Genomic DNA, 25402 nt, shown 5'->3' on the forward strand with positions numbered 1-25402 from the left:
CGAAGCTGTTTTTAACTGTAGGCTACAGGAGTCTACCCTTGGGATGGCAGAGACAGTAGTAAGGTATCCATCATGAGGAGCTATGGCCTCCCTGTAGACAAAGTAGAAGCAAAGATATCTTGTCAAAACAGATGGGGTCTGACAATATCCTGCAGTAAAAGGACAAGGTGGGAATTGCAGCAAGAGAAATTCTTGTTAGTTATTAGGAAAAAAATAAATATGAGGGTTGTCAGGCACTGAGGCAGGGGTCCAGAGAGGTTGTGGAACGCCCATCCTTGAAGGTGCTCAGAAGTCAGCTGCAGATGACAGCGGTGTGACCCAGAGCTACCTTCGAAGCTGGCCCTGCTTTGAACAAAGACTTGGACCATATGACTTGAGAGATCCCTTCCAACCTCAGTAATTCTATGATAATTAATACCTGCTCACATAAACATGGTGAGAGCAGAAACCTGGCTTTGCTGCTGAGCTGAGGAGGCAGTTCTAAGCCAGCTGCTGACAGAGGACCCCTCTGTCCTCTCTGTTGCTCTCACCGTTTGCTTCACCAAAAGCATACTGACTCCCCTTTATTGGCAATGAAAGGAGTGGAAACACAAATGCTAGATTTTGTTGTAAGCAGAGTAACTCCTGTGGGAAATGCTCTTTTAAAAGAGAGAGGGTCTTCAAGAGAATTATGTCTATGCTCTGCGTGTCCTGCCAGCGTCACTGATGCTGAAAGACCCTCTAAAGGGCAGAAAAGCAGTCATTCACAATTATCTCAAAAAGCAACCAGAGAACAGCCTCATTTATTCCTGTCTGGGTTTGCGAGAACATTACACCTAGTAATCAATAGCACCAGTACCAGTTCCTAGACCTAGTAACATTAGTTTATTGCCAGGGAAAGGTAATCTATCTATAGGACAAATGTCAAATTGAAGTATAAACTCTGCAGACAAAGGTTATTGAATTCTGAGAAATCGGGAGAGAAAAGCACTTCCAACATCAGTCTCAGATGTAGTGTACTTCTTCGGTAACCTAGACCTGAAACGGAGGGTTGTAGGTAGGGCTGTGGCTGCCCAGACTGCCAGGGCTGGGGAACGCTCCCAGGAACACGGAAACCACCCTATATGCGTTAAGGAGCCCAAAGCACAGTTTACAATAAAAGTTTACAACAAGCCCAAAGCCGGTGGCGTTCCTCCTGGAGATCCTGCTGCGTGGGACAGCTCAGAGGGAATCGGAGGGGTTTCTCTGCAAATTCAGGAGGAATCTCTTCACAAGGGAGGGTGCCTGGGTCAGACCTTGGAGAAAACATTCTGCATTTAGCAGACTACTAAATAAATCTGTGCTTTGAGAGCTGCAGTGTCAGGGCTAGCCAGATATCCAGGCATAATATACTGTGCCACATATGATGTTAGAGCATCAGCAGTGTCTTGCCTGGAGCAATTTGGCCTCCTCTGTGCAGAAATTACCATCAGCCCAAAAATAAAGGCGCCTTGACTCTGATTTTACAAATATCCACCGGGCACCTAATGGCCAGCAGATTAAACCCCATTAAAAGAAACAAGAAGTGATGTATTCCACTCCTTGGACAACATACACTTCCTCTGGAGAGCAAAGCTTAGAAGCACGTTTTAGCACGTCTAGGGAAATGATATCGACATTAAAAAAAAAAAAAAATCTTTTAATCATATTAGCAAATTTAACTATAAATATTCCACTAGAATAGACTATCACGGTGAAATTCTCCAAATGAGTTTCTCCCATGTTGTCAGCTAGAGAAAAACAGTTTTATTTTATTCCTTCTAGGCGCTTTGTACATCAGCAACGGCTGCATTTCAGGGGTGGATGAGGAGATAATTTCTGTGATATTATTTCATCGAATATATCAGGTAATTTGGAAGGGAGTCACTATCAGAAAGGCTAAAATGGGTAATAAAGAGCTCATGATCACCTTCAATAAAATAAGAGACCTACCTGTGAATTATCCTTTCTCTAACACAACAGAATTAGCATATATTTACATCTTCTGGTGAACTGAACAATCCATAATAACAGATAAGAACTTTGTTCAATTAAGTTAAACTTGCCAAATGCTGTAAAATTCAAGAATGCATTTTCCAAGGTTACAGAGGATGGGCCTAATCTCTTCTTTGCGAATGGAAAGCACAAAATGTAAGTTTTGGAAATTTGGCACATTTTTTCCATGCCAAAAGGTTTCATCCAGCGTTTAAACAAAGTCAGCTAAATAACATGTTTTTTAAGCATCAGGAGTACTAGTATCTCCTGAAAATCAATTCCTTCTGTTTAGGATCCGGAAAAGTAGAGTGCTGACTGAGGCATCCAAACCTGAAACTTTTGTCCTGGGAAAATTCCCGAGTGTTAAAGCCCTCTTTAGAAAAAAGCATTTGTTTTGAAAGTGAATATAGAGAACAGTGAGAACTTGGCTTCAGATCTGCAGTATGTCACAAACGTCTCACGAAATGATGGACAAGTCACTGGGTTTTGTGTGTCTTCAGTCCCTGTGGTATTAACTTTTTTTTTTCTTCTATTTCCTTTAGTCTTTTGCCTATAAGCTCTTTGAAGTAGCGCCTTACACTGTGTTTCTATGTTAACTAGACAATGAAACCCCAATCTCGCCTCGAACCTCTGGGTATTACTGTAGCACAAATAGTAAAGATATGTTAATACACAGACATGCTTAAAGTATCTCCTAAAGTTAATTGAAAATTGTCCCTCAGGAGCGCAGTTCTGCCGTCTGCTTCACAGAGATGTGAGGGACGAGGGACGGAGGGGGGTCCTACACGTCTACACTTCAAACAAATACTACCTAACCTGTAACTTTTAATCCAATCTCACCGTTGAATCTGTTACAACTGTTGAGGGCATGTCCGAGCTCTTTGGATGATAAACTAGGACTTCAGTCATCTTCCAAAAATCTGGTTAGATAGCAATACCTGGGGCTTTGCCTTACTCTGCTACAGTGTGAGCTCCAGCAACGTCCTTCAGCAACAGCACCTCCTTGTCTTCTCACAGGCTGCGTCTCGGCAAGACATCTCTCAGTGAAGCACCCTGTGAAGTCAACACAGACCTACCCCGGAGCCATGGTGCCTTTGGGTGGGTGCACCATGCAACGCAGGGAGGACATGACCCTGCAGTGAACCAGAGAAGGTCACGGCATCAAAACAGGTCGCTGCAGCTGGGTGACAATGATGTGCCCCACTATTCTGGGGGTGCCTGTATATTTGTAGGTACTCAGGCTGATTCTGGAAATATTTAACTTCTAAAACACTAGGGAAAGTGTTTAACAGAGCAAAGAGAATTTATAATGAGAATCTGTTAAGTGCTTTTATTTTAGTGTCGTTCAGGAGATGAACAGCAAATCCATATTTACAGTTGTTTTTAAGATGTCATCTCATCATATATTATGCCTGCTTGCTGATTTCTCTTGTGAGCTATGTCCTGTGTGCATTATAACAAAGTGTGCAGGGCTTTTTTTTAAGCAAAGGCTGTAATTTGAGCATGCTTAGAAATAGGTCTTGTCTCCTGCGGAGATGTGAACCTTTACAACTCCCGTGGTGCATTGCAAGCTCAGTGCACTCCGTGTCGGTAGGGATGCGAAACAACAAAAAAAATCCCTATGCGTATCACATACATTTGTTATTGATGTTACAAATGCAGCCAAACTCAGGAAAAGTAAAGTAGTGTAGCAGAAAATGAAGTGTAAGACATATGGACAAATGAATAAAAAATGAACAGCCGTGACTCGAGATGCTTTCCGACATCAGAGGAAGCGCCATTAATGTACCACGAGGGTTAACTTGTGTGTGGGCAAGGTTTCTTCAGGTACTCGTACACAAAAAATAACAATGAAAGTTGCACGACGAGGAGAGGTTGTGTTGTCCTTTGTAAAAAATAAGTCTTTCATCCAAGCTAATGCGCATCTATAAGCCTGGGTCACTTAGCTGTTTTGATCTCCTTGGCATCTGTGACTGAGACATCAGTAAGACCGGAGAAGGCAAAGCACAGTGTCGTATCCATCCTTTTCGCTGAAAACTAAGCCTTGCAACAAAGCTTCCTTTTTTTTGTTTTGTCGATGAATGAATATAAAGAAAAAAATATTCTTGGCTATCTGTATTATTTATATTATAATTTGGGATTAAGAGTTATTCTTAGGCATTCTGTTCTTTACCAACGAAGAGCAGCAATATTCAGCTCTTCCGTTCCATCTGTTGTCAATAGATCCTAAACATTTTGTCAGGGAAGCCTGTTTTGCTATTTTTTACAGCTGGAGAATTGAGGTGTAAACAAACTAAAATCTCTTGCAGAAAGTCAGCCAGAGTGAAGTGTATGAGCGGATTCCTACACACGGGCACTTGGGCAGGCTAAAAATCACTTTAACGTGAGGACACTCTTAAAATCCACACAGTATCTGATTTGGGGGTGTTACGCAAAATCTGTTCGTAATGTAAATAGTGTGTGGATCTCAAACTGACCCTTTGCTTGTGAGCCATTTCTCCATACTCTGTAAGCAAAGCAAAGTCAGGGAGAAATGAAAGGAAATTGTTGCATGAAGTATTTGCAGAAATGGCAGCATTCTTTAAATGACAGTCAGTTTTCAAAGGCAAGAAAGAAAATGAACAGTCCCTGGAGTCTCAAAGTGCCTTTACTTGTTAGTGTTGTGCTTTAATGTGATCTATGAGGGAAACAATGAGATGCATAAAATTTAACATATTTTTGTTTGATTTTCACTGCTTCGTTTTGTATTAAAAATGCAAAGAGAAGAAAACAACCCAAAACTACATTCAAAAGCTTTTTTGTTGCCTTTCATGTCTTTGTTATAATCCACAACTGTCATCTGCAAAGATTAAAGAAAATTAAGAACCTTCTTTCCCTCCCTTCGCAATAAAACAAAATGCTTTTTTGCCTCGTCTATGCATAAGGGTCAAATTTAATCTGATCCGCAGTTAAGATGAAGGTGAATTTGATGGAACCCTTTGTATTCCTACTGGTACGTTTGCTAAAATAGAAATTCAGATCTAAAAGCTTTATCTTCATTTCTTGTCACTTGTAATTGTCGATTATTTTTTTAAGTTTTATTCCTTGAATAAGGCAGGGATCCGTAAAGTTTAACGTTTGAGCCATCCAAAACGCTAGTGCATCACCTGAACAGTAACACTTGCGTCAAGGTACGCAAAGACAAAACCATCCCGACTGCCAATCTCTCGCCGTGTCATATAGAGCCCCTTACGCCGGTCCGCATAGACCAGGGGGGACCGTGCAGCCCCCTCCAGCATTATAAAATGACTTACCGGTGTGAGTTGTTAATACGTTATTATTTATATGGTAGCTCTAATTCTCCAAACTACTAATTAAGCAGAAATCATTCACATCCATTTCATTTTCTCTTCAGAGTTTAAAATTTTCAGATGTGTGTAGCTTCAGGCTTTGTGGGAGGAGAGGGAGTAACTTTGAAAAGTCTTTGCTAGATTTTGCTGCATATTAGACACTTTGCTTTCATTGCTGGGCCAGGAGGATCAAAGGTTCAAGTTAAAGAGAGACATGAAAATAGTATTTCAAGACATGCACTCCAGCTTCCCGATCAAACTCTTTCAAGAGGGTGCATACGAATTCCTACACACTTGAGGAGATGAATGTAGCTTTTTCTTAGGTCACGCAAAGGCAGCTGTACTTAAAAACTCTTTCTAAAATTACACCTTGTTCTTCTGTTCTCACATACGTAAGGGGGGAGGAAGGGAAGTGCTCTGAAGAAGAAAGTCCACATTTCTGTAAGACTCTGGGATTTGGTACAGCTTTCCCATCATGTTTAGTTTTTAAATGGTCTGAATATCTGTAAAATAGTCTGAATATCTGTAAAATAGTCATTTCTATACACATTTTCTCATGGAAAGACTTAGGGCATTTTACAGGTGGAGGTATTATTATGGATGCCAGAGGAATTACCTCTTCTGATCAGCTTAAAACTGAGTCTCGGGTTTTCAAATCTGCACCTCTCTGCTTTCTCTCACATGGTGCAAACTCCCTGTCGTCAGCTGCAGAATTATTCTATTGTTCCCATTCAAACGCTTTTTTAAAGCATTTTTGCTGTTGGGATGTCACTAACGTGAGGCCACAGCGTGCAGCAACGGGAGGCTAATGGTCATTCTCCGGGCCTCCTTGCGCCCAGCCTCCCACCCTTCTCATGTCAGCCTCCCACCTTTTTCCCTTATTCCAGCAAGTTATTAAAATATCCTTGACTGACTTATCAAAATATCCCAGCATGACATAACAATGTTGTTAACATATTGGAAGACGCCATGATAAAGTTACCATGTTTCATTTTATCAATACATTGCTTAAAAATACAACTTTGTGATCTACTAAAAGTTTTATGCAAATTATTACAGCTAGTGTGGTGTTTCAGATATTTTGGGGTTTATGTCTGCAGAATCATAGAATCATTGAATAGTTTGGATTGGAAGGGACCTTTAAAGGTCATCTAGTCCAACCCCCCTGAATCGGTAAATGGAAATCTCCTCGGCATACTTCTTCCCTTTTCTTTTAAACTTTTCTTTCATGAGTAAGCTTTAATACAAAGCTCCATGGAGATGAGCCCAGTCAGCTCATTTACTACGCTTAACGCCTTCTGAATTGGATCAGTACAGAAACCGTTACTTCTAATGCATAAAAGATCAGAATTGGCATCTGTGAATTTTCCAATATTATTAAAACCACCATTAATCAGCCAATAACCTTGCCATTTATAATCACAAGCACAGAATTAAAGAATATTAAAAAAAAAAGAAAAGAAAATGAAGTGGCTCACTAGAAGTGGGTCTCCTTGTTAGAATTATTCATTGGAGAGTCAGTCAAGCACTGATTTCGCTGTCACAGAAAAGGTTGAATGAGAGCAGGGGATGCTTGCTCCTGAAATTTATGAGACTGACATGAAATATCTTTCATACACTTCAGAAAGAAAATACAACAAATTCTTCACTGACAAAGCTGAAGTCTCTGGATATTCTTATGAGCTTCAGCACCTGTGGAGAGTGTCTCCAAGGCAATAGGACCACTCAGTCATGAGAAAATCACTCTAATTCATTCTAGAGTACAAGTGTTACCTCTATATAGTTGTATTCACGATGATCATTGCACAGAATGAAGTTCTCAATCACTATTATGAAAGACTGAGTACTTTTCTTCATGTTTTTGAAGTGATTTATTCAGTAGCTGAAGTGTACTACTCAGACAAGTGCTGTAACAGCTTGGGTACAGGCCGATTCAGGCACTAAAAAAGTTTTGCTTGAAGGAAGTAATCAATTAAGTACCTGAAAAGTGATGCAAGGCTGCCATATGCCTTGTGCGTATTGGTGTTGCACTTGCATTATCAAGAGGGAAGGAATTAAAAAGCTGGCCACTCTGTGAGCGTGTAGGTCTCCATCCTTCCCCTACGGGTGATCTACTTGAGGAGATCGTCCATCGCTTTCAAGCCTTCTACTTTCAAGCAGAGTTTTAAAAGTATTTAGGATTACGAAGGTGCAGTGAAGTGTCTAATAGGATTTCTAAAGAGACTTCGATACCTGACTCCCATCCAAAACCAGTAACTACTACACAGAAAGCATTTTTAGTTGATCATTAGCAGCAGACTGAAGGTGCAAAGATGTTTGGAATTTCATAATTAGCTCTAGAATGGCAAATCCTGATGCATAACAATGCACACGATGGCTAAGTTACCATTATGGACATCCACCATGGTCAACAGGGAGAAAAAAACCAGATGATGGGGCTGCTGAATGGGCTGAACTATCCTTGCTGTTGTCTTTTCCTGCTTGATGGACTAGAGAAGGAACGCGGGCTGATATGGCTCAAACTCAGGTGACTCAGTTAAACATCTGAAGTTGGGTAAAATAAATAAACAGTCTAGAGTGTAGGTCAGAGAGTTTATCATTAGTTCTGCCCTATCACAAAGGTTTCACTACCGAACACTGACAGACCACGACCATAAGTAAAGCTACTGTCTTCTCTACAACCTGGCTGCAGAGAAGATAAACAGTCCTGAGCTTAAACCATGGGCTACGTTTTGCTTCTGGCTCTGCCTCAAGTTCACTTTGTGATACCAGGAAGTAATTTAGGATTAGATTTTAGAATTATAGAATTTTGCATAAAAATACAAATCGCAACAAATTACTGTACTTCCAGACGTGTAACAGTCGTACCCAACCCTCCGCATTCGTAGGGTGTGCGTGCAGGTGGCCAACAATGACCCGCGGCTGCACAAACAACTTAGGGAAGGAGGAACAAAACCCGCACAAATATCGCCACGAGGAACTGCAGCCTTACATATCCAACAAGCCGGAACTGCTACAGCAACCCTATCGCACATCTATGGCAGGAACCGCCACACAAAGGGGGATCACGAAGGCAGGAATTTCCAGGGCAACCGTATCGCCGATGCTGGGAAGGGAATAAAGCCAGTGGGCCAGCCTGGGGGCTGGTAGCTTCCACTTTCAACACCCATGTGCATCCCTCTCCTCAATCTCTCAACTGTAAGGCCTTTGGAAAGATGTCCAGGAGGTGTTATTGTGCAGGTCTGAGCACAAAGAGAAGAAAATTGTTCCCAGGAAAAAGATCAGTCATGCATGTATGCACACAGGTATGGTGTCAGGGTGTTTCGCATCCCTGTTCAACCCGGAGTTCTTCACCATCACTGCTCCCAGGACTTATAGCAGTAAAATAATGCCTGACATGGACCTGGATTATCGGGTTTGGGCATCTGTGCGCGAAAACGGTGACTGTAAATGAGAGTCAGGCAGGATTTCTGAAAGGCAGCCAATGTCAAACAAATCTGATTGCTCTTTAATGAAAGTATCTACCGCGCTAGAATCTAAATGATACATAGGTTTGCAGCGTGCTTCAAAATAGCATACAAAGGAAAAATAAAAAGCAGCACTGCAGTGAACCTCAGGAAGCTGCAAAACTTCAATTTTTCAGCTACATACATCACAGACTGGATTGAGGCCAAGTGGGGTGACCTCTCCGCAGTCTCTGTCTAATGACACAAAGGAGAGCTGGGGAGCCAAGAGGAAGCAGTCGCTGAAAGCCACGAGGATCAAAAGGGATGAGGTCTTTGGAGGGGAGAGAAAACTCACTGAAGTTCATCATTTATTTAGGTATCAGACTTCATTGTCGCTTTCGCAGATTACGTTTAAGATCATGTATACCCCTCGTGCAGAGGTTTCATAGGAAATTTTACAACAGGTGGGACGAGTCCACGTAACATCTAGGAAATACTTTTTCCCCTCATTCCTGCCAGCAGCACATTTTGATTCATAACCTTATCGAAAACAGTATTTTTATTAGGAAAAGAATTCTGTCTCATCATATTGTATAATTTTCTTGTAATGGTTTCTAATAAAGTGGGTGAATAACGCAGGAAGCGTTAGCAACTGTTGTAATTTTTTAAAAGCTTTCTCTGGGCCCTTGGTCACATCCATCTGGGGTTTATTTTCTGTGGATATTTAAATGATGGAATTTAATTAGTGCAATTACTCATGGAAATTGATTTTCAAAGTTGTACATGTGAATGTTCAGAGAAGTTGAATTTAAAATGCGCACGTCAGGATTTGTGACCAAAGTGCTTGTATCCTTATCCAGTTAGGGACCAGATGCATGCGGCTTATCTGGACAATGACAATTAAGTCACACTGCTCACATTTTGAATATTTGCAATCAAACCAAAAAATGTACAATGAAAAGATACTTTCCATTTGAATAATTAATAACTTCCATGAAACCTCAGTCTGTTGGAGGATGCTCAGCAAAAAAACAACCAACCCTGATTTCAGTGACTGAATTATTTGTTACTAAATATTTGATATGATCAAAACAGTTTCTTGACATTTTCTAGATGTCCGAGTGTTACTTCTGTAATTAAAGTATATTAGTGAAACATCCTCCCTGACTTGCTGGACTTTCTACGTACTTCTGCCTGTCGGCACAGCCAAGAATATAGAAGAACCCTTTTAATCCACAGAAACAGTTCTAATAGCTGAAGTACACCATCAGCTTTCCACAAATACCGAGTCTAGTTACCCTATTAGAAGGCTTTTGTATCTGCAAGTTGTTCCCAGCGTATCGTCCACCTGATGGTAGTGGCTATCAGAGGTGCTGTGAGCAAATATAGTCACTGGTCATTTAATACATGAAGGAAGACAAACACCAAAGCTTCACAAACCCCAAGACATTTCTCCAGTTGTTAATCAAGACACTTTTAGTGAGAGATGACCGTTTAGAACTCTATAAAATTGACCTGTGCAGGCATCTCCTCCTTAGCTTTGGCCAAAGCCAGAGCACATTGGCTTAGATAGCTCTGTCCATATAATTCTCTCTTCTAGTACTTCTGGGTCAACCGTGGTGAAAGACTCAACTGAAAACTCATTAAAGACATGAAACAACTTAAAATAGGCTTGGGAGAATTTAAATCCCTTTTGGAATTAAAAAAAATACTTTGTGTTTAATCCTGACCATTAGTTATTAGACACACATGTTCATTAGCAATAGCTTTTATCTTTATATTCCACAAAATTTCTTCCATAGTCCAGTCAGACATCTTTCCATTTTGCATAATAACTTCACACTTGCACAAAACATTATCAAATCTGCCTTCTTCTGTAGAACCCACTGAATATTTGGGAGTGTTTATGCATGGCTCTTTGCAAATACCTCCATCATGAAATATACACCTGGACATAGAGGAGCTGTTTGATGAAGTAACAGTAAAAACAGTTTATTCTACTCTCCAGGTTTCCCCAAGAAAACAGCAAAAAGGTTGGATGATGCAGTTTCATGGTGCTATAAAAAACCAATTCCAAAGAAAAGTGTCCCCAGATATCAGAGAGTTTCAGTCCTATAGAATTGAGTCTAGCTGTGCACCCCTAATGCACCAAGTTAATGAATCTTCCTGTAGTATCTGATCGTTCCCAGATTACTAAGCAGAAAACTTACCATTTTTACCTGGAATAGAAGGGCTAAAGAAGAAATGACAAGGAAACCTTTAAACTTTTTGACTTCCTTTAAACTTTGAACTGTTTTCCCAGTGCTAGGAGAACGGTCCGTCACCACTGGAAGGATCCAGGTCCCTGAGTACCATGCTCAGAATTCAGATGAACTGTCACAGAGACTGTGCCATGAATAATGGATAACCACCTCTCTCTTGGCACCATTTTGACAGACACAAAATAGGAGTTTAGCGATTGCCATTCAATTCAAACATGGGGGGCCAGCCCGGGGAATAACATCTTTAGGTCCAGCTCTCTGCATAAGTGGGAGTCAGTATTAGGAGTACACGACCTAGTAAGATCTACTGAATAAAAAGAATATTTTATCAGAGAAATTTGACATGTTTAAGCGTATCCAGAGTTTTGAAGGTAAGACCAAATGTAAAACGGAATGCAGAAACAGCCTAAGAAAGCAACGTATAAAGGAAGCACCAGTGATAGCCTGAAAATAAACCTACAAAAATAGCATAATCTCAGAGGAACCTCTTTTCATGAAATGAAATGAATGAAAACAATTACTTACCCAAATTTTCAATGGAATAATAACGCTGTTTACTGTCCACCCGCACCGTCTCAGCATACGGACTGCCGACGCCATAGCCAATAATGTACCCGCGAACGACAATGTTTGGGTTCAGCGGCGGAGTCCAACTCATGACGATACTTGTTGTCAAGGGCCTGACATGAAGAGAGCTTGGCTGGTCAGGAACCTGAGATTCTGCGATTAAAAAAAAAAAGAAAAAAAGGATCAATTAATATTCGATTCATTCAATTTTACTATTCATAAAGTTTGAGTTTAGATAAAAATATTTGCCCCAGAGTTACATGCAGAGCTTACGCGCAATTTCATTTCTGAGCTACATCCTTCCCTTCCAAGAGCACTGATATGCCTCATCCTGTTTTAAACAGAGTATCTCCCAGTGCTTTCCACCTTTAGCATAAGGCTACAAGAGAGATTTAAAACGATGTAGGAAAATGAAAGATGACCTGCAAGAGAATCTCCAGTAGGACAACGTTTCTCCTCCTTGGTCTATGTGCAAGTTCAGCAGGATCCTGACAGCTGATTGTATGAATTGTCTTTGTGCTTACAGACTATTTAACAAGACGGTTTACTTTGTTAGCGATATATACTAGTATATTCTGGCAATAATCTGTCTTTTTCCCATGAAAACAAGAAGTGAATTTTAACTCTTGGACATGCATGTCTTGCTTTGAAGCTGCTTTAAATAATATGCCAACATTTCATAAATGAAATGATAGAATATTTTATTTACAGGTATTCCCAGGTAAAATTCATTACTTTAAGTAGTAATTAATCACTTGAAGTCTATTTGCCTTCTATAAGCCTAATTTTACTGTAAAAGTTAGACGAGTAGATGCCTTTTGTTTGAGTTTACCCGATAACTACCATATCACAAGTCTCTTCAGAGGAGCCGCACAGTAGCTTGTCTTTTTGAGAGCAGAAAGAGACAAGTTACTATTTTTCCCCAGTAAAAAGGCTTGCAATATAATAGATGAAAGCTTATACGGAAGGCAACAAGGACAGGGTAGGAAAAACAGTAATAATATAAAATGACGTAAACTCCAACAAAAGACAATTCACAGTTGTGAAGCATTCCCACTGTAAACCTTGGAAAAGGTCATAAAAAGAAGAATTAACCCTTTTCAATAACAAGTGCCATACATGCGCCCTTGGTATTTTATGTGCTTTCAGATGAATTCTCATGAATTAGACACATTAGAGTACTCTGAAAACCTGTTGCACCTCCAGGGAAGTCTGATTAGTACATTACCAGTCTGAAACACCCAGCACCTTTAGAAGTCCTTTGCATTCAACCCCTCGTAAAAAAAAAAAAGAAAAAAAGGATCAATTAATATTCGATTCATTCAATTTTACTATTCATAAAGTTTGAGTTTAGATAAAAATATTTGCCCCAGAGTTACATGCAGAGCTTACGCGCAATTTCATTTCTGAGCTACATCCTTCCCTTCCAAGAGCACTGATATGCCTCATCCTGTTTTAAACAGAGTATCTCCCAGTGCTTTCCACCTTTAGCATAAGGCTACAAGAGAGATTTAAAACGATGTAGGAAAATGAAAGATGACCTGCAAGAGAATCTCCAGTAGGACAACGTTTCTCCTCCTTGGTCTATGTGCAAGTTCAGCAGGATCCTGACAGCTGATTGTATGAATTGTCTTTGTGCTCACAGACTATTTAACAAGACGGTTTACTTTGTTAGCGATATATACTAGTATATTCTGGCAATAATCTGTCTTTTTCCCATGAAAACAAGAAGTGAATTTTAACTCTTGGACATGCATGTCTTGCTTTGAAGCTGCTTTAAATAATATGCCAACATTTCATAAATGAAATGATAGAATATTTTATTTACAGGTATTCCCAGGTAAAATTCATTACTTTAAGTAGTAATTAATCACTTGAAGTCTATTTGCCTTCTATAAGCCTAATTTTACTGTAAAAGTTAGACGAGTAGATGCCTTTTGTTTGAGTTTACCCGATAACTACCATATCACAAGTCTCTTCAGAGGAGCCGCACAGTAGCTTGTCTTTTTGAGAGCAGAAAGAGACAAGTTACTATTTTTCCCCAGTAAAAAGGCTTGCAATATAATAGATGAAAGCTTATACGGAAGGCAACAAGGACAGGGTAGGAAAAACAGTAATAATATAAAATGACGTAAACTCCAACAAAAGACAATTCACAGTTGTGAAGCATTCCCACTGTAAACCTTGGAAAAGGTCATAAAAAGAAGAATTAACCCTTTTCAATAACAAGTGCCATACATGCGCCCTTGGTATTTTATGTGCTTTCAGATGAATTCTCATGAATTAGACACATTAGAGTACTCTGAAAACCTGTTGCACCTCCAGGGAAGTCTGATTAGTACATTACCAGTCTGAAACACCCAGCACCTTTAGAAGTCCTTTGCATTCAACCCCTTAAAATTGCAAAGCATGGGTCTTGTTTAAAGGTTGAAGAAAATTCACTGAAAAGTAGCTACTCACACAAAGAAGAAACAGATTGCACCAGTAGTGCCACTGTAAGTCACGTTAAGTTGCCATTTACCCCAACTCCACTCCCAAACTTTGTTTTAATGCAGAAGCAAAAGTTACTTGAGCAGCTATTCCTGAACAGTGCTGTTTGAAAAACAAATGACAGAAGCATTTCTTACAAGCCCCAAAGATAAAATAACAGTTTAATGCCTTGAAATGAGAAGCTGGATAACGTAGCAATACTGCAATTCCTCGAACTTCCTAAAAGCAGCAATTTGCAGGCAGCAAAGGAGGCCAGAGCATTCAAAGAAGCGATTGCCTTCAAATGATAATTTTTACATCTGACACAACACAGGGATTTCAGTTGCAGTACAGATACCTCTAGGCAGCCGTTTGGGTTAAAACTACTTTATTCAAACATTTCCTATTTTTTATTTCAAACAATTCAAAGATACAATTCATGCACTTCAGAGCAAAATCAGGACTTCTTGTTTCAGAAAGCAAAAGGCAGTTTAACTTCTTGTACCCTTCTCGTGAATTAAGTCTGTAAAATGAAGCTGGGGTGAACAACATTTTTTAACTACTTTTCAAATATTAAAGTTTCATAAACACAGCTATTTTTTGAAGATGCATTTTTTTGCCTCAGCTTTCTGTATAAAGCAATTTTAATTACATTTTAATTAGCTTTACTTTCAAACATTTTCTGGAAAAAACATTTTTCTTATTCTGAAACAGCTCCAAATTTTAGAATTTGTGTCATGTATTTCACAACCCAAAGTTAAAAGTCAAAATCAACTTTTTTTTTTCCCCTCAAACAAAATATTTTTTGGTTCTCCTTACAGCGAAGCACATCTTCCACAGTAAGGACTTCCGCAATCATGACATACAACCAAACATCTAAATCCCTCAATTCTTCAGGAAACTGGACCATCCAGCCTTTGCACGGCTGTGCTGATTTTCAGTGTCCCAGCACTCAGATATCCAGGAGTAAAACTCGTATTGAAACATGCATCTCACATTCCTGCTTTCTTTGCGAGGCTATTTCCTTGCAGTTCTAGACCAATACGTTTACTTTTGTTTCTCCTGGGCTTGAACATGATGCCGGAACTACTAAGAAGCAACCTTGAGATCCCGTTCTCCTACGTGAAGTGCCAAAGGAGTTCTTCATCCTAAGTCCCAAATAAGCCAAATTTGCAGTCCCCCTCTTAACTGCGCCAAAAGTTTATCACTTGCTCTCATGCGGGGAAGTCTTTGAGTACTTGTACGCAAATGCTGTGCTCAGACACCCGAGCTGTGGATGTCAGCCAGCCCCACAAACCAGCATCTGGCACACAGGAGGAGAGTTCCTCAGTAGATCTGCCTATGAAACCAGATTTCGTGGTGCTGCATTTCTTACCCTCTCCCCTCATGGACAGTTAGGTTCCCAGAAAATGGAAGCTGAAGTTCTGTGTCACCGCCTGGTGTGACATCTCCTCCTGGGATGCCATGTCCACTCACAGGTGCCTCCGAGTCCTTCGCTGTGTTTCTACGTGACGGTTTGAGCACCCACGCCTTCCATCCAGGGAATAGTGCACGTAGTGCTACTTAAAGGTCCCTAATTCCACCGGTAAACTTGAAAAATGCTTTACATTTGGGTCACTTCAGCAATTTTCTTAGACATTCAAAGATGTGTATTTTACCACAGGTGCCCCGAGTCCTTCGCTGTGTTTCTACGTGACGGTTTGAGCACCCACGCCTTCCATCCAGGGAATAGTGCACGTAGTGCTACTTAAAGGTCCCTAATTCCACCGGTAAACTTGAAAAATGCTTTACATTTGGGTCACTTCAGCAATTTTCTTAGACATTCAAAGATGTGTATTTTACAAAGTCAGGGTGGTTTTAACTCGTCGCATTCTGTTCACATATTTCCCCAATCACTTTTCAGTATAAATCACAATATGACAGCAGTCTAGCCTGTCATGCTCTTAAAGCACTAATTTAGAGCTGAAGCTAAACGGTATCACCATCTAATATGTATAACAGCTTCCATCTGTTCAACACAGTAATCAGAAACCAAGCGCCCTAAACCCATTTTCCTGGAGGATACCTTTGCAAAGTTGATCAGAGATTCTCTTGCATCCTTGCTCAAGCTATTTAAATCACACCCTCCGGGGAAAGCATTGCTTTCAATTTCTATTTTTTTCTTTTTAAAGCACGAAATTTGAGTTAAAATAAATATTTAAAACCTTCCCAGCTGTCAGTAAAGGCACGCGAGATTTCTAGGGAACCTTGAAGAAGCAGCTATGTTTGGATTTCTAATCACTTTAACAAAACACACTAATTAAAATGAATATCCATTGGGAGTTGATGCCGTTCTCCAGGATACTGTTCGTCTTCGTGCTGCTGGTGCCAACCAGGCTTCTGGTGACAGCGAGAGACACCGCGTTAGCCATAGCAGCAGAGAGGGGACTGCAGTTACCAGCCTGTGCTCCAGCCTTTCCCTGGTTAGCTGACACCTGCAGGGCTCTGCATGACTACAGTAATAAGTCGATTTCTCCCCCGGGTTCATCAGAGCATTTGTATCTAGTATGCAACACGGTGCATTCCCAGCATCAGGCTGCTGCAGCTTCACGGGGATAATTCAGCACTACTGCAAATGCAAATGCATGTAAATACGATACATGAACAAAACGGCTTTGCCTGAATTTATTCGCATGCACCTACTTCCATCGCGTACCTCCTGTGATTACTCGATTAACATCTTTGCATGCACACGTGTACTCGGGCACAAAAACTTCAAAGCAATATAGCGTGTACTAAATGCAAATCAAAACGAATGTGCTCAAATGTGTTACTTTCTTTTTGCATACTGCCGTGTGTTCAGAATTTGTCTTGTACTCTCGCCAGTGAGAAGTCAGCTGTTTACACCTTAACAACATCATTTCTCAAATTGCTGTCTAGCCAAAGCATAATTAGAAAGATATCATCATGCACCGCGGCATGTTGTGAGCTGTTGGTATAGTTACAACGTGTCTAGAAGCATCGCGTCTTCTTTAAAACCTTGATGAGAAACCACAGGTAGTGGTTCTCCCATTTTGTGTGCCATGCACTGCAGTCACTCCCGCTCTGCTGGAAAATTGCGTTTGGACATAGGGAAAGGCAGAAATTCTTCAATTTGCAAGGGTTGATTTTGAGATCATAGGGAAATCCGGCCAGTCAAAAGAAAGGCGACATCAAGCACTACAGTGCATTTAAACTGGTTATTTATTTATTCTTTCATCCAGTTTGCCTTTGATCCTTTTTAGGTAACTTATTTTGTTTAAAAAATCATAGCAATTTTCATCAGTTTCCTTTCATTTTCTATTCATCTCCTTTCCACTACATATTTGCTTCTTATGGATTGTCTGTAGTTTTGCCGTGACTTCCATCTGTCAGATTCTTTGTTCCATTTGATTTGCGCTCCGTTTAATTTTTTTAGGTAGACTTTTTCACTACTCTCCTTTTATTCCTTTACTACTGCAAATATTCCAGTCATTTTACCTAACCCTTTCATTTCAGTGTTTTTCCTCCCTTTTGTGTCAGCGTCTGCACTGATTTATACGGCCCACAGTTTTCAGGTATCTGCGTCCCGTCATCTTTCACTAATTATTCAGCTTCATTGCCAACCTGCATTTCTAATATCTGCAAATAAAGGCTGGGAAACAGGATTTGACCTATTTGAATATTTACTTAGTGAATTGTTAGGATTCTTGGCATCATTTTCATTGTTTCTTTGACTGATTACATTTATCATTTACGAAGTTACAGATTCCCTTCGCTGTCTCAGGAGCTAAATTCTGGCAGGGAATTATTTTAACAAAGGTTTCTGACTCCTTGGTCCTGGTGACGATGGAGAAACACAACACAAGGCATATGGGATCCAGGAGTATAAGAAAACATCTGTTGGTGGGTGTTTAGACCTCGGGCATCTCACCCTAGCATCGGCCTGGGTGACAACTGCAGTGACACCCCTCGGCTATACGCTAGAAGGCTTTCGGGGACAACAGCTTTTAAAAGAGATGCATTTACCGTCGAGATCGTTCTCGGGTGTTTCTGCTGTGTACCAGTCCGAGGGGGGCCCTGTCCCATTCACTGTCATGGCAGCCACCTGGAAACTGTACTGGCTTCCTTTCTCAAGTCCTGTTTAAAAAGAAAAGGTGAATAAAAATTCATGCAGAAAGAAGAAGACGAAAAGAACAAATTAATGACAATGCCGGAGTTTGCAATAGACTTTGCGTACAATGAAATCTCTAGCAATAGTCCATTGGATTTCCGTAAGGAAATATATAAATATGCATAATATATGCATATATATAGAAAATATATATGCAAATATATAGAAACGCATTCCCCCCGCACACCGCAGCCCCACGCAGTGTCTCACTGCCCGGTTTGCAGACTGTGCTCTACGGCACACGCATGTGGGGATGTCGTATGGGCAGCACCCTCCGGGCGGGCGCCTGGGCAGGGGTGCAGCAGAACGGCTCTGGGGGGGAGGTCGTTATCCACGCGGGAAAAGGAGATTTTTGACCAAAAGAAAAGGCTGCAAATTGAATGAGGGCTGCATCGGCCCAGGTCTAGTTTGGGTCGTAGTTCCCATCGGTTGCGCTCATACATACAAAATTAACGGAAGTCCAAATAGTAGAGAAATGAAGCGTTGTTCTACACAACTAAGCCATTAATTGCACACTTAACAAAAACAGCTCACCGCTTTTAACGTGCAGGGGACTGCAGGTACGCTCTCCTTATGCATAAAATTTGCAGGCTAGGAACTAGGTTAGCAACTGAAGAGCGTTTTGCTTTCCGGTGCTCCTGATTACCTTCAGAGCACACAGTTCAGGCAAAAAACATAAAGTCTTAGCAATATTATGAAATAAGCATGAATTCAGAAACAGACGTTTTCCTCTGTGGCTAAAGCCATCAGAAAACAATTACTGCAGCGTTCCTGAACGTGCCACAAGACTTCCACGTCCCTGAGGTGGGGAAATAGGTTTATCTTTTTGCTCAGTCTATACTGACCACAAAGCACAGGAAAAACCCGTTTCATTTAATTGCAAACATTCTCCGGAGAAGAACGCTCATAATTAAAAAGACCAGTTTAACATTTAGCTGACATGGAAGCCTACTCTAAAATTGATAGCGGCTATTTAAAAACCTGCATTGTAACTCTAAACCCCTCTGCTATTGCAGTTGTTCTTATTATCCTGTAAAGCACCTGCCTACCAAATAGGATTGCAGCAAAGATGTGAAGTGACTACATGTTAATATTTAAAATGTCCGTTTAAAAGAGCCACGTAGCTCCGTCCCCAGCAATCACAACATATGCACGCAGAAAGTAATAACGAGATCTGGATATTTTTCTTAATTGCTTTCTAAGATACGTATTCCCAAGCTTCGTGAAGCAAAGCACTTCACTTTGGGCTGCATGGAGGTGAGCTGCGGCGGGGGGGGGGGGGAGGGGGGCGGGGGGGGGGGGGGGGGGGGGGGGGCACGCCGGGCATCCCGGCTGCCTGCAGCCCACAGTCCCACCAGGATTCCCGCAGCTCTTCAAGCCCGGAATAATTCATGTGAAAGAAAGAATTTGCTCAGGACGTGGGGATCTACCACAATAGAGATTAATGCGCTCTGCTTCCACAGGGATGGGATCTGCAGGGATGGCGGCAGTGGAGCTATGGAGGTACGTGCCTTCGCTCTGGGGCTCTGACTGCATCGCTATGTTTTCTTCTCTAAACCAGCAGAGCAGCAGCAACTCAAACATCTGAGCAGCTTTCATCATTATTTCTACTTTATCTGCCAGAAAATAGATCCTTTCCAACTTGTCAAACATGCTTAACATGCTATCTCCCCCCCAAAAGTAGTTGTTTGTTGGGTAGCTATTAGTTATGTAGCCTTCACGAGGGCTCCCATGGGGACTTTGGTCAAGAGCCTAGGTTAGATGACCAAGTTGAGATTTCAATATTTAAGGTCTTCCTCATAAAAATGTTCTACTTTTACTTTCATTTAATTTTGAAATAAAATACTGCTTTTCCTTATGAAACAGAAAATGATACGGTTTATTCTGAAATATGCAATTCAGAATTACTTCCGATTCTCACAGATTACACTTTACACGTGAAAGTAAACATAATGCAGGTCATTTGAGGTGAAATCATGGTTATACTGAATTCAGGGGCAAAACTTTGACAAAGTTTAATTTTCTCCCTTGATGCTTTGCTGCTTTCTCAGTTGTGTCTTGGGCATAATGCAAGAACCCAGCTGAATTTCATTTTCACCTACCAGAATTCACCGTTACCCTTATGATACTCATCTGGCGACTTTCATCCATCGCAATTATAGTTTTGCTATGATCTACTGTTGCACTTTTTATTCTGTGAGGGGATATTTTCCATTGAAAATCTTGGAAAAGAAACTAGGGAAATCGGTATTTTTGCACCCATGAGAAAACAGGAGATGTTGACTGAGTGCTCTAAAAGAAACGACTGAGGCTTAAGATACTGGACACAAGAAATCCAGCTTCAAATTAATTAATGATAAAATCCAGGAGACAAACATATGATAAAAGCATTAAGGAAAAGATTGGTTTAAAAAAAGCACCATAAAGACTGTCTTTGTACAACACAATAAATGCTACCTGCCAGCAAAGAAATCAATGTTCCCTTGAAGTGAAAGTATATTTTATTCCCAAAGCATTTAATTCATCAAAACCTTGCAAGGCTGTACCATGTGAACACTGACCTGTGAACAAGTACCAGAGGTTGTTTGGCTCCAGTGTTTCAATCTCACCCCTGCGGGTAGTCTTTCTATGTCGGATTTTATAGCCCGTAATAAATCCATTTTGAGTACCCGGTGGTGGAGGCAACCAGCTAACTTTGATGCTCTGTAAAAGAAGAGATATTATTGTTGATTTTTTTTTTTCCCAAAGAAATGACAGAAATAAAGCACATAAAATGAATGTAAAGAAAAGGAAAAAGAAAAAAGCTATATTTTTCTAATAACAACATGTATTCAACTAAGTTATTATTTTGAGAAGAAAACCAAATCAAATCTAAAAAGATGCACACTGGCGTAAAGAAAACGGTACATTCTCTAGCACTGGATGGCTAGATAGACAATGGATTCATATAGTACATTTTCTCCCTTTTCAGGAATTTTTCATTTCAACAGGCCACTAGAATACTGACGGTACGAGAAATATCAGCTCTGGGGTTGCATAGACTCTGCAACTCATTTCGCTTTGCAGCCCAAAGTGCCAAAGTCGCCTCTTTTTGACTGTAGGATACAAACATCAACCTGAGCAGTTCTAACAATTCTGTGCCATTTTAATTCCGCAGACATTCACGGACACGTTACTGCACCCTCATTATACCGATGTAAAGAGAGTCAAACCTCTTGGGAATAAACTTATTGCCGATCCTAACACGTAAGAGAATTTCCGCTGAGCCATTCGTCAGTCAGCAGCAATGCAATTAGCCAAGACCAATCACTTTTTTTTTTCCTAAATGTTGCTTGCCAGATCGTAAGAGGGATCTTATCTCAGCCAATAGCCCAAACTGAAACCGTCCCTTCGTGATGGCTCCTGACACTCCCCTACACGGCCGGACACCTGGCTCTGCCACCCCTCTCCTCAGAGAAAGGTCTGAAGGAATTTTGTCACTGTGATACAGAAGCCCGTCCATGTACTCGGCCATTCCTGTCACCCTCTCTTGTACCTTTTCTTCCTTCCCGTGTTTGGCAGAGGGTGCACGGCAGGTTTGCGCAGCACTGCAGTGATAGTTTTCTTTTCATCCCTGTTCATTTTCCGATAAACCCCAACACCCAGCGGTGCTTTTACCGCCGCGGACCACTGTGCTTCCAGACTTTTAACAGCAAGTCCTCCTTCCCGAGCAGCAGCAGCTAGCTCAGGGCACAGCAGCGGGTACGCGTGTTTTCTCTGCATCACTTTATATTTAACCACACAGAATTTCATTTACTTTTTTATCTCCCAGTCACTCAGCGTTTTAAGGATTTTTAGCAATCAGCTTTCACTTTTGCTACACCTAATTGCTGACCCTTGTTTCCTCACTCTCCATCCCGTGCACTAGCCAGCGTGGACCCCAGCCCACATCGCCGGGCGACCCCACCGCCGGCGCTCCTCAGCCGAGACAAGCCAACGCCTTCTCCGTCCTTTGTTCTCTGTCGCATCGGTTGCTTATCACAAAGGGATCTTTTTCCTTACACTGCAGCAACTGATTTCTTCAGGAGCGTTTTGTGAGGGATCTTATCAAAAGGCTTTAGGAAATCCAAGCCATTGATATCAACTGGATCTCCTTGCCCATGTGCTCAATGGACTTTTATGTGCTTCAAAGGACTTTAATAGGCATGTGAAGCAGGACTTTACTCCACAAAAGCTGTATTGATCCCTCCTCGTCATACCATGTTCATCCATATGTCTTTTCATTCTATTCTTTATTACAGTTTCTATCAATTTGTCCGGGAAAACCACCAGATTTACTGGGCTGGACAGATAAGAGAGCTGATATTGTACATCAACATTTCTCTGCTAAAACAATCTGGGCACCAGCTGTTCCTTGCAAGTCTCCAATCCTTCGAGAGTTTTTACTCAGCATGATATAAGGTATTCAGGGTGTTACGGGCTTGGCTTCTCATGGAGCAAGGCCTCACAATTGTATCTATACTATCTCTTACAGCACTGCATTACAAATTTTTAGACAAAGAGAAAAGTTGACCACATCACAGTGGATAGTTTTTGACCAAATACAATTTATTACCATTATTGAGTTGCTTAGTCCCTGCATAAATATGTTATAGCACATATCAAATTAATTATTGCAACAGAAAAATAAATTTTGCACATATACTGCCCCGTGATTTATTGTTACAATCAATTATACATTTCAAAATCAATACTTCAGGTTTTCATTGCTGAGTGAAATAATGCTGAGGTTTTTTGCATTAGGGCAGAACAAACTCCATTTTTCAAACCAGAGAACAATTGTTTTAAAAACAGATTTAGTCACTTTGCATACTGAAATTGCCTGCATATAAAATGCTTATGGGAGAATGCAAACCCAGAGAGTGGCTTTAAAACATATTTCTGTTGACAGCTCTGAGCAAGTCTACAGGTAACTCATTGTTTGATACTGGTGCACTCCCAACTCTTCTGGTCTCTGCACAACATTGAGCCACGCTCTCGTCATGGGGACCTCAGCATTTGTTTATATTCCAGCCCAGCTATGAGGAGAAGACACTTTGACTGCCCCATTTCCCAGGCAGAGAAGAATGCAGAGCATTTAGATGTTTTCTCAGAGAAGGGGAGGAAAGAACAACTCCATCCTTCCCCTGCCCCTTCCACGAGCAACAAGAAAAGCACTTCTGAAATCCCAGCTGCACCCATCCTGCAGCACTGACCTAAAAACAGGATGGAAGAGTGAAAACAGGAGCCCATGACATTATTTACCCTTGAACCTTGGAGTATCCTGAGAGGTTGAAGATAAGAAAAAAATATATATGGAGAAGAAACAGTAAAGAAGTGGAGGGACGGGAATGCTTTCAGGGACTTGTTGCACAGCTCGTGCAGGTAGGTGGTTGCAGGAATGATTTGTGGATTGAAAAATTCCACGAGAAGAGACAAATCATGCTGATCTCTCAGTTTGGAAAGTGCACTAACAAACACCCACTTTTACCCAAAGGTGCTGCTTATAGAAAACTTAGAACTGAATCAGCTGATAGAAACCACAAGTGAATTTTGAAAGAACTCCCATAATTTGGAAGACCTTCCGATGACCCGGACTTTTGAGTGGATCTTTGGGTGGTCCACCATTGTTTCCAAACCACAGGCTCCATTTTGCCCATTTATTTCAGACAAAAATGACTGCTGAGCTGTATGTGAGCTAAAACAGCTAGGAGGCCCCAAGACAATTTATTGTCCTCCAGGAGAGCTAGCAACAGTGTTGGTTATGCTCGTTCAGAGGGAGGGTTCTTCAGAACAGTGTCCACCCAAACAAAGAGAAGAGTTTCTTGCAAATGGAACAATACTCAAGCCACGGATCTGCCATTGGGTTGCTTTCACAACTTGATGGGGCCAGCCAGCAACCATTTCAGAGACCTATAGATGGTATAATCATTTTGAAACTGTGTAAAACAAGCAGGAGTGGCTCCAGCCTCTCTTAAGCCATTTCAGCATCAGGTTGCACGAGCTTGGGGTGCTCCATGTGGGACCCTGAGCAGGCAGCGGCGGTCCTACCTTTCTGAGCAGAGAAAACTCTGAAGGCTCCCAAAGGAAGGGAACGCTCCGGCATAAGTCACAGTGTCCGAGTATGTTCTCCAAGCATGTGCCCAAACACAGCAGAGGACAAAGCCTGTTGCACACAGGCATAGTACTACACACGCACAGTTACTTGTGAGGTTTATACATGCATAGTTTTTAGGGATATAAGGAACTATTGCAGCCATACTATTTCTAACCTGAACTTGACGCTAATTTGATTTAAAAAAGACAAACAAGAGTTCCAGCAGAAGCATCCAAGCACTTGGAGCTGCGACACCTGCAAGCACTGAGCGGTTTTTATGAGACCCCAAATATCCCTTCCTCTGCCTTGAAGTCAACAGTGACTGCATCTCCCTGCACAGCAGGTCTCACAGAAGCAATGGGTTTGATCTAACGCTCAAGGTAGAATAAATAAGATATTCCTTATGATTAGAGGAAAAAACAGGTTCTTTACAGATCCACCTAAAGCTGTCACTGTAACAGTAACAGTTCACTTTCACCCCAACCTGGTCTCCATGGATACCGCAACGATGTTTTTTATCAATAGTACTTAACATGTGACCCTTTGCTCCAGGAAAATCAATGACTAAGGTTCTGAGGGGCTTCTTGTCCTTTCTTCTGCTTAAGAGAGAGCAGTAATGACTACTGCTCTAATCCTTCACGCTTTATGTGAGGAGTAACCAACAGAAAGAAAATATTTCCTTTCTGTTATACCAGGATCCCTAAGGAAACCATAAAATGAAGCCAGCTTCAAGAGAGTTTTAGGAACCTGTTAGTCCTGGTTGGAACGCAACGTGGAAAAGCATTGTAAAAGGTTGCTGGCCACATCCGCTTGCTGAAATGATCCTTCTTCAAGGGGAGCGTGGTCCCTTCCTTGCACCATTAGGAAATCACCCTGAGCAGCTCAGCGTGAGCGCGGACACCCAGCACTGCCCTCGCTCAGGGCTGCGAATGCCCTGGACATTGCAAAATGGCCCTTTACAGATTGCAAACTACATGGCATGATCCCTCCTAGTTCAACTGTGTTTGATAAACCTTTACAGGGAGAACAGACCTTGGCCCAACAGATCTAAC

At 41.2% G+C, this 25402-nt stretch overlaps 1 protein-coding gene across 1 annotated transcript in view; it reads right to left on the bottom strand.

Moving 5' to 3' along the window:
- DCC (DCC netrin 1 receptor) overlaps positions 1–25402 on the bottom strand; it is a 590042-nt gene that overhangs the window by 76986 nt on the left and 487654 nt on the right. Inside the window, exons 13-15 of the mRNA XM_009274745.1 lie at positions 20797–20938; positions 18091–18201; positions 11554–11748 (exon numbers count right to left, since the gene is read on the bottom strand). Of these exons, the coding sequence (XP_009273020.1) occupies positions 11554–11748; positions 18091–18201; positions 20797–20938 (448 nt within the window). The remainder of the gene's footprint in view (positions 1–11553; positions 11749–18090; positions 18202–20796; positions 20939–25402) is intronic.

This window comes from Aptenodytes forsteri, unplaced genomic scaffold (assembly GCF_000699145.1).
Source record: "Aptenodytes forsteri isolate BGI_AS27 unplaced genomic scaffold, ASM69914v1 Scaffold112, whole genome shotgun sequence".
In the NCBI taxonomy this organism is placed as follows: Eukaryota; Metazoa; Chordata; class Aves; order Sphenisciformes; family Spheniscidae; genus Aptenodytes; species Aptenodytes forsteri.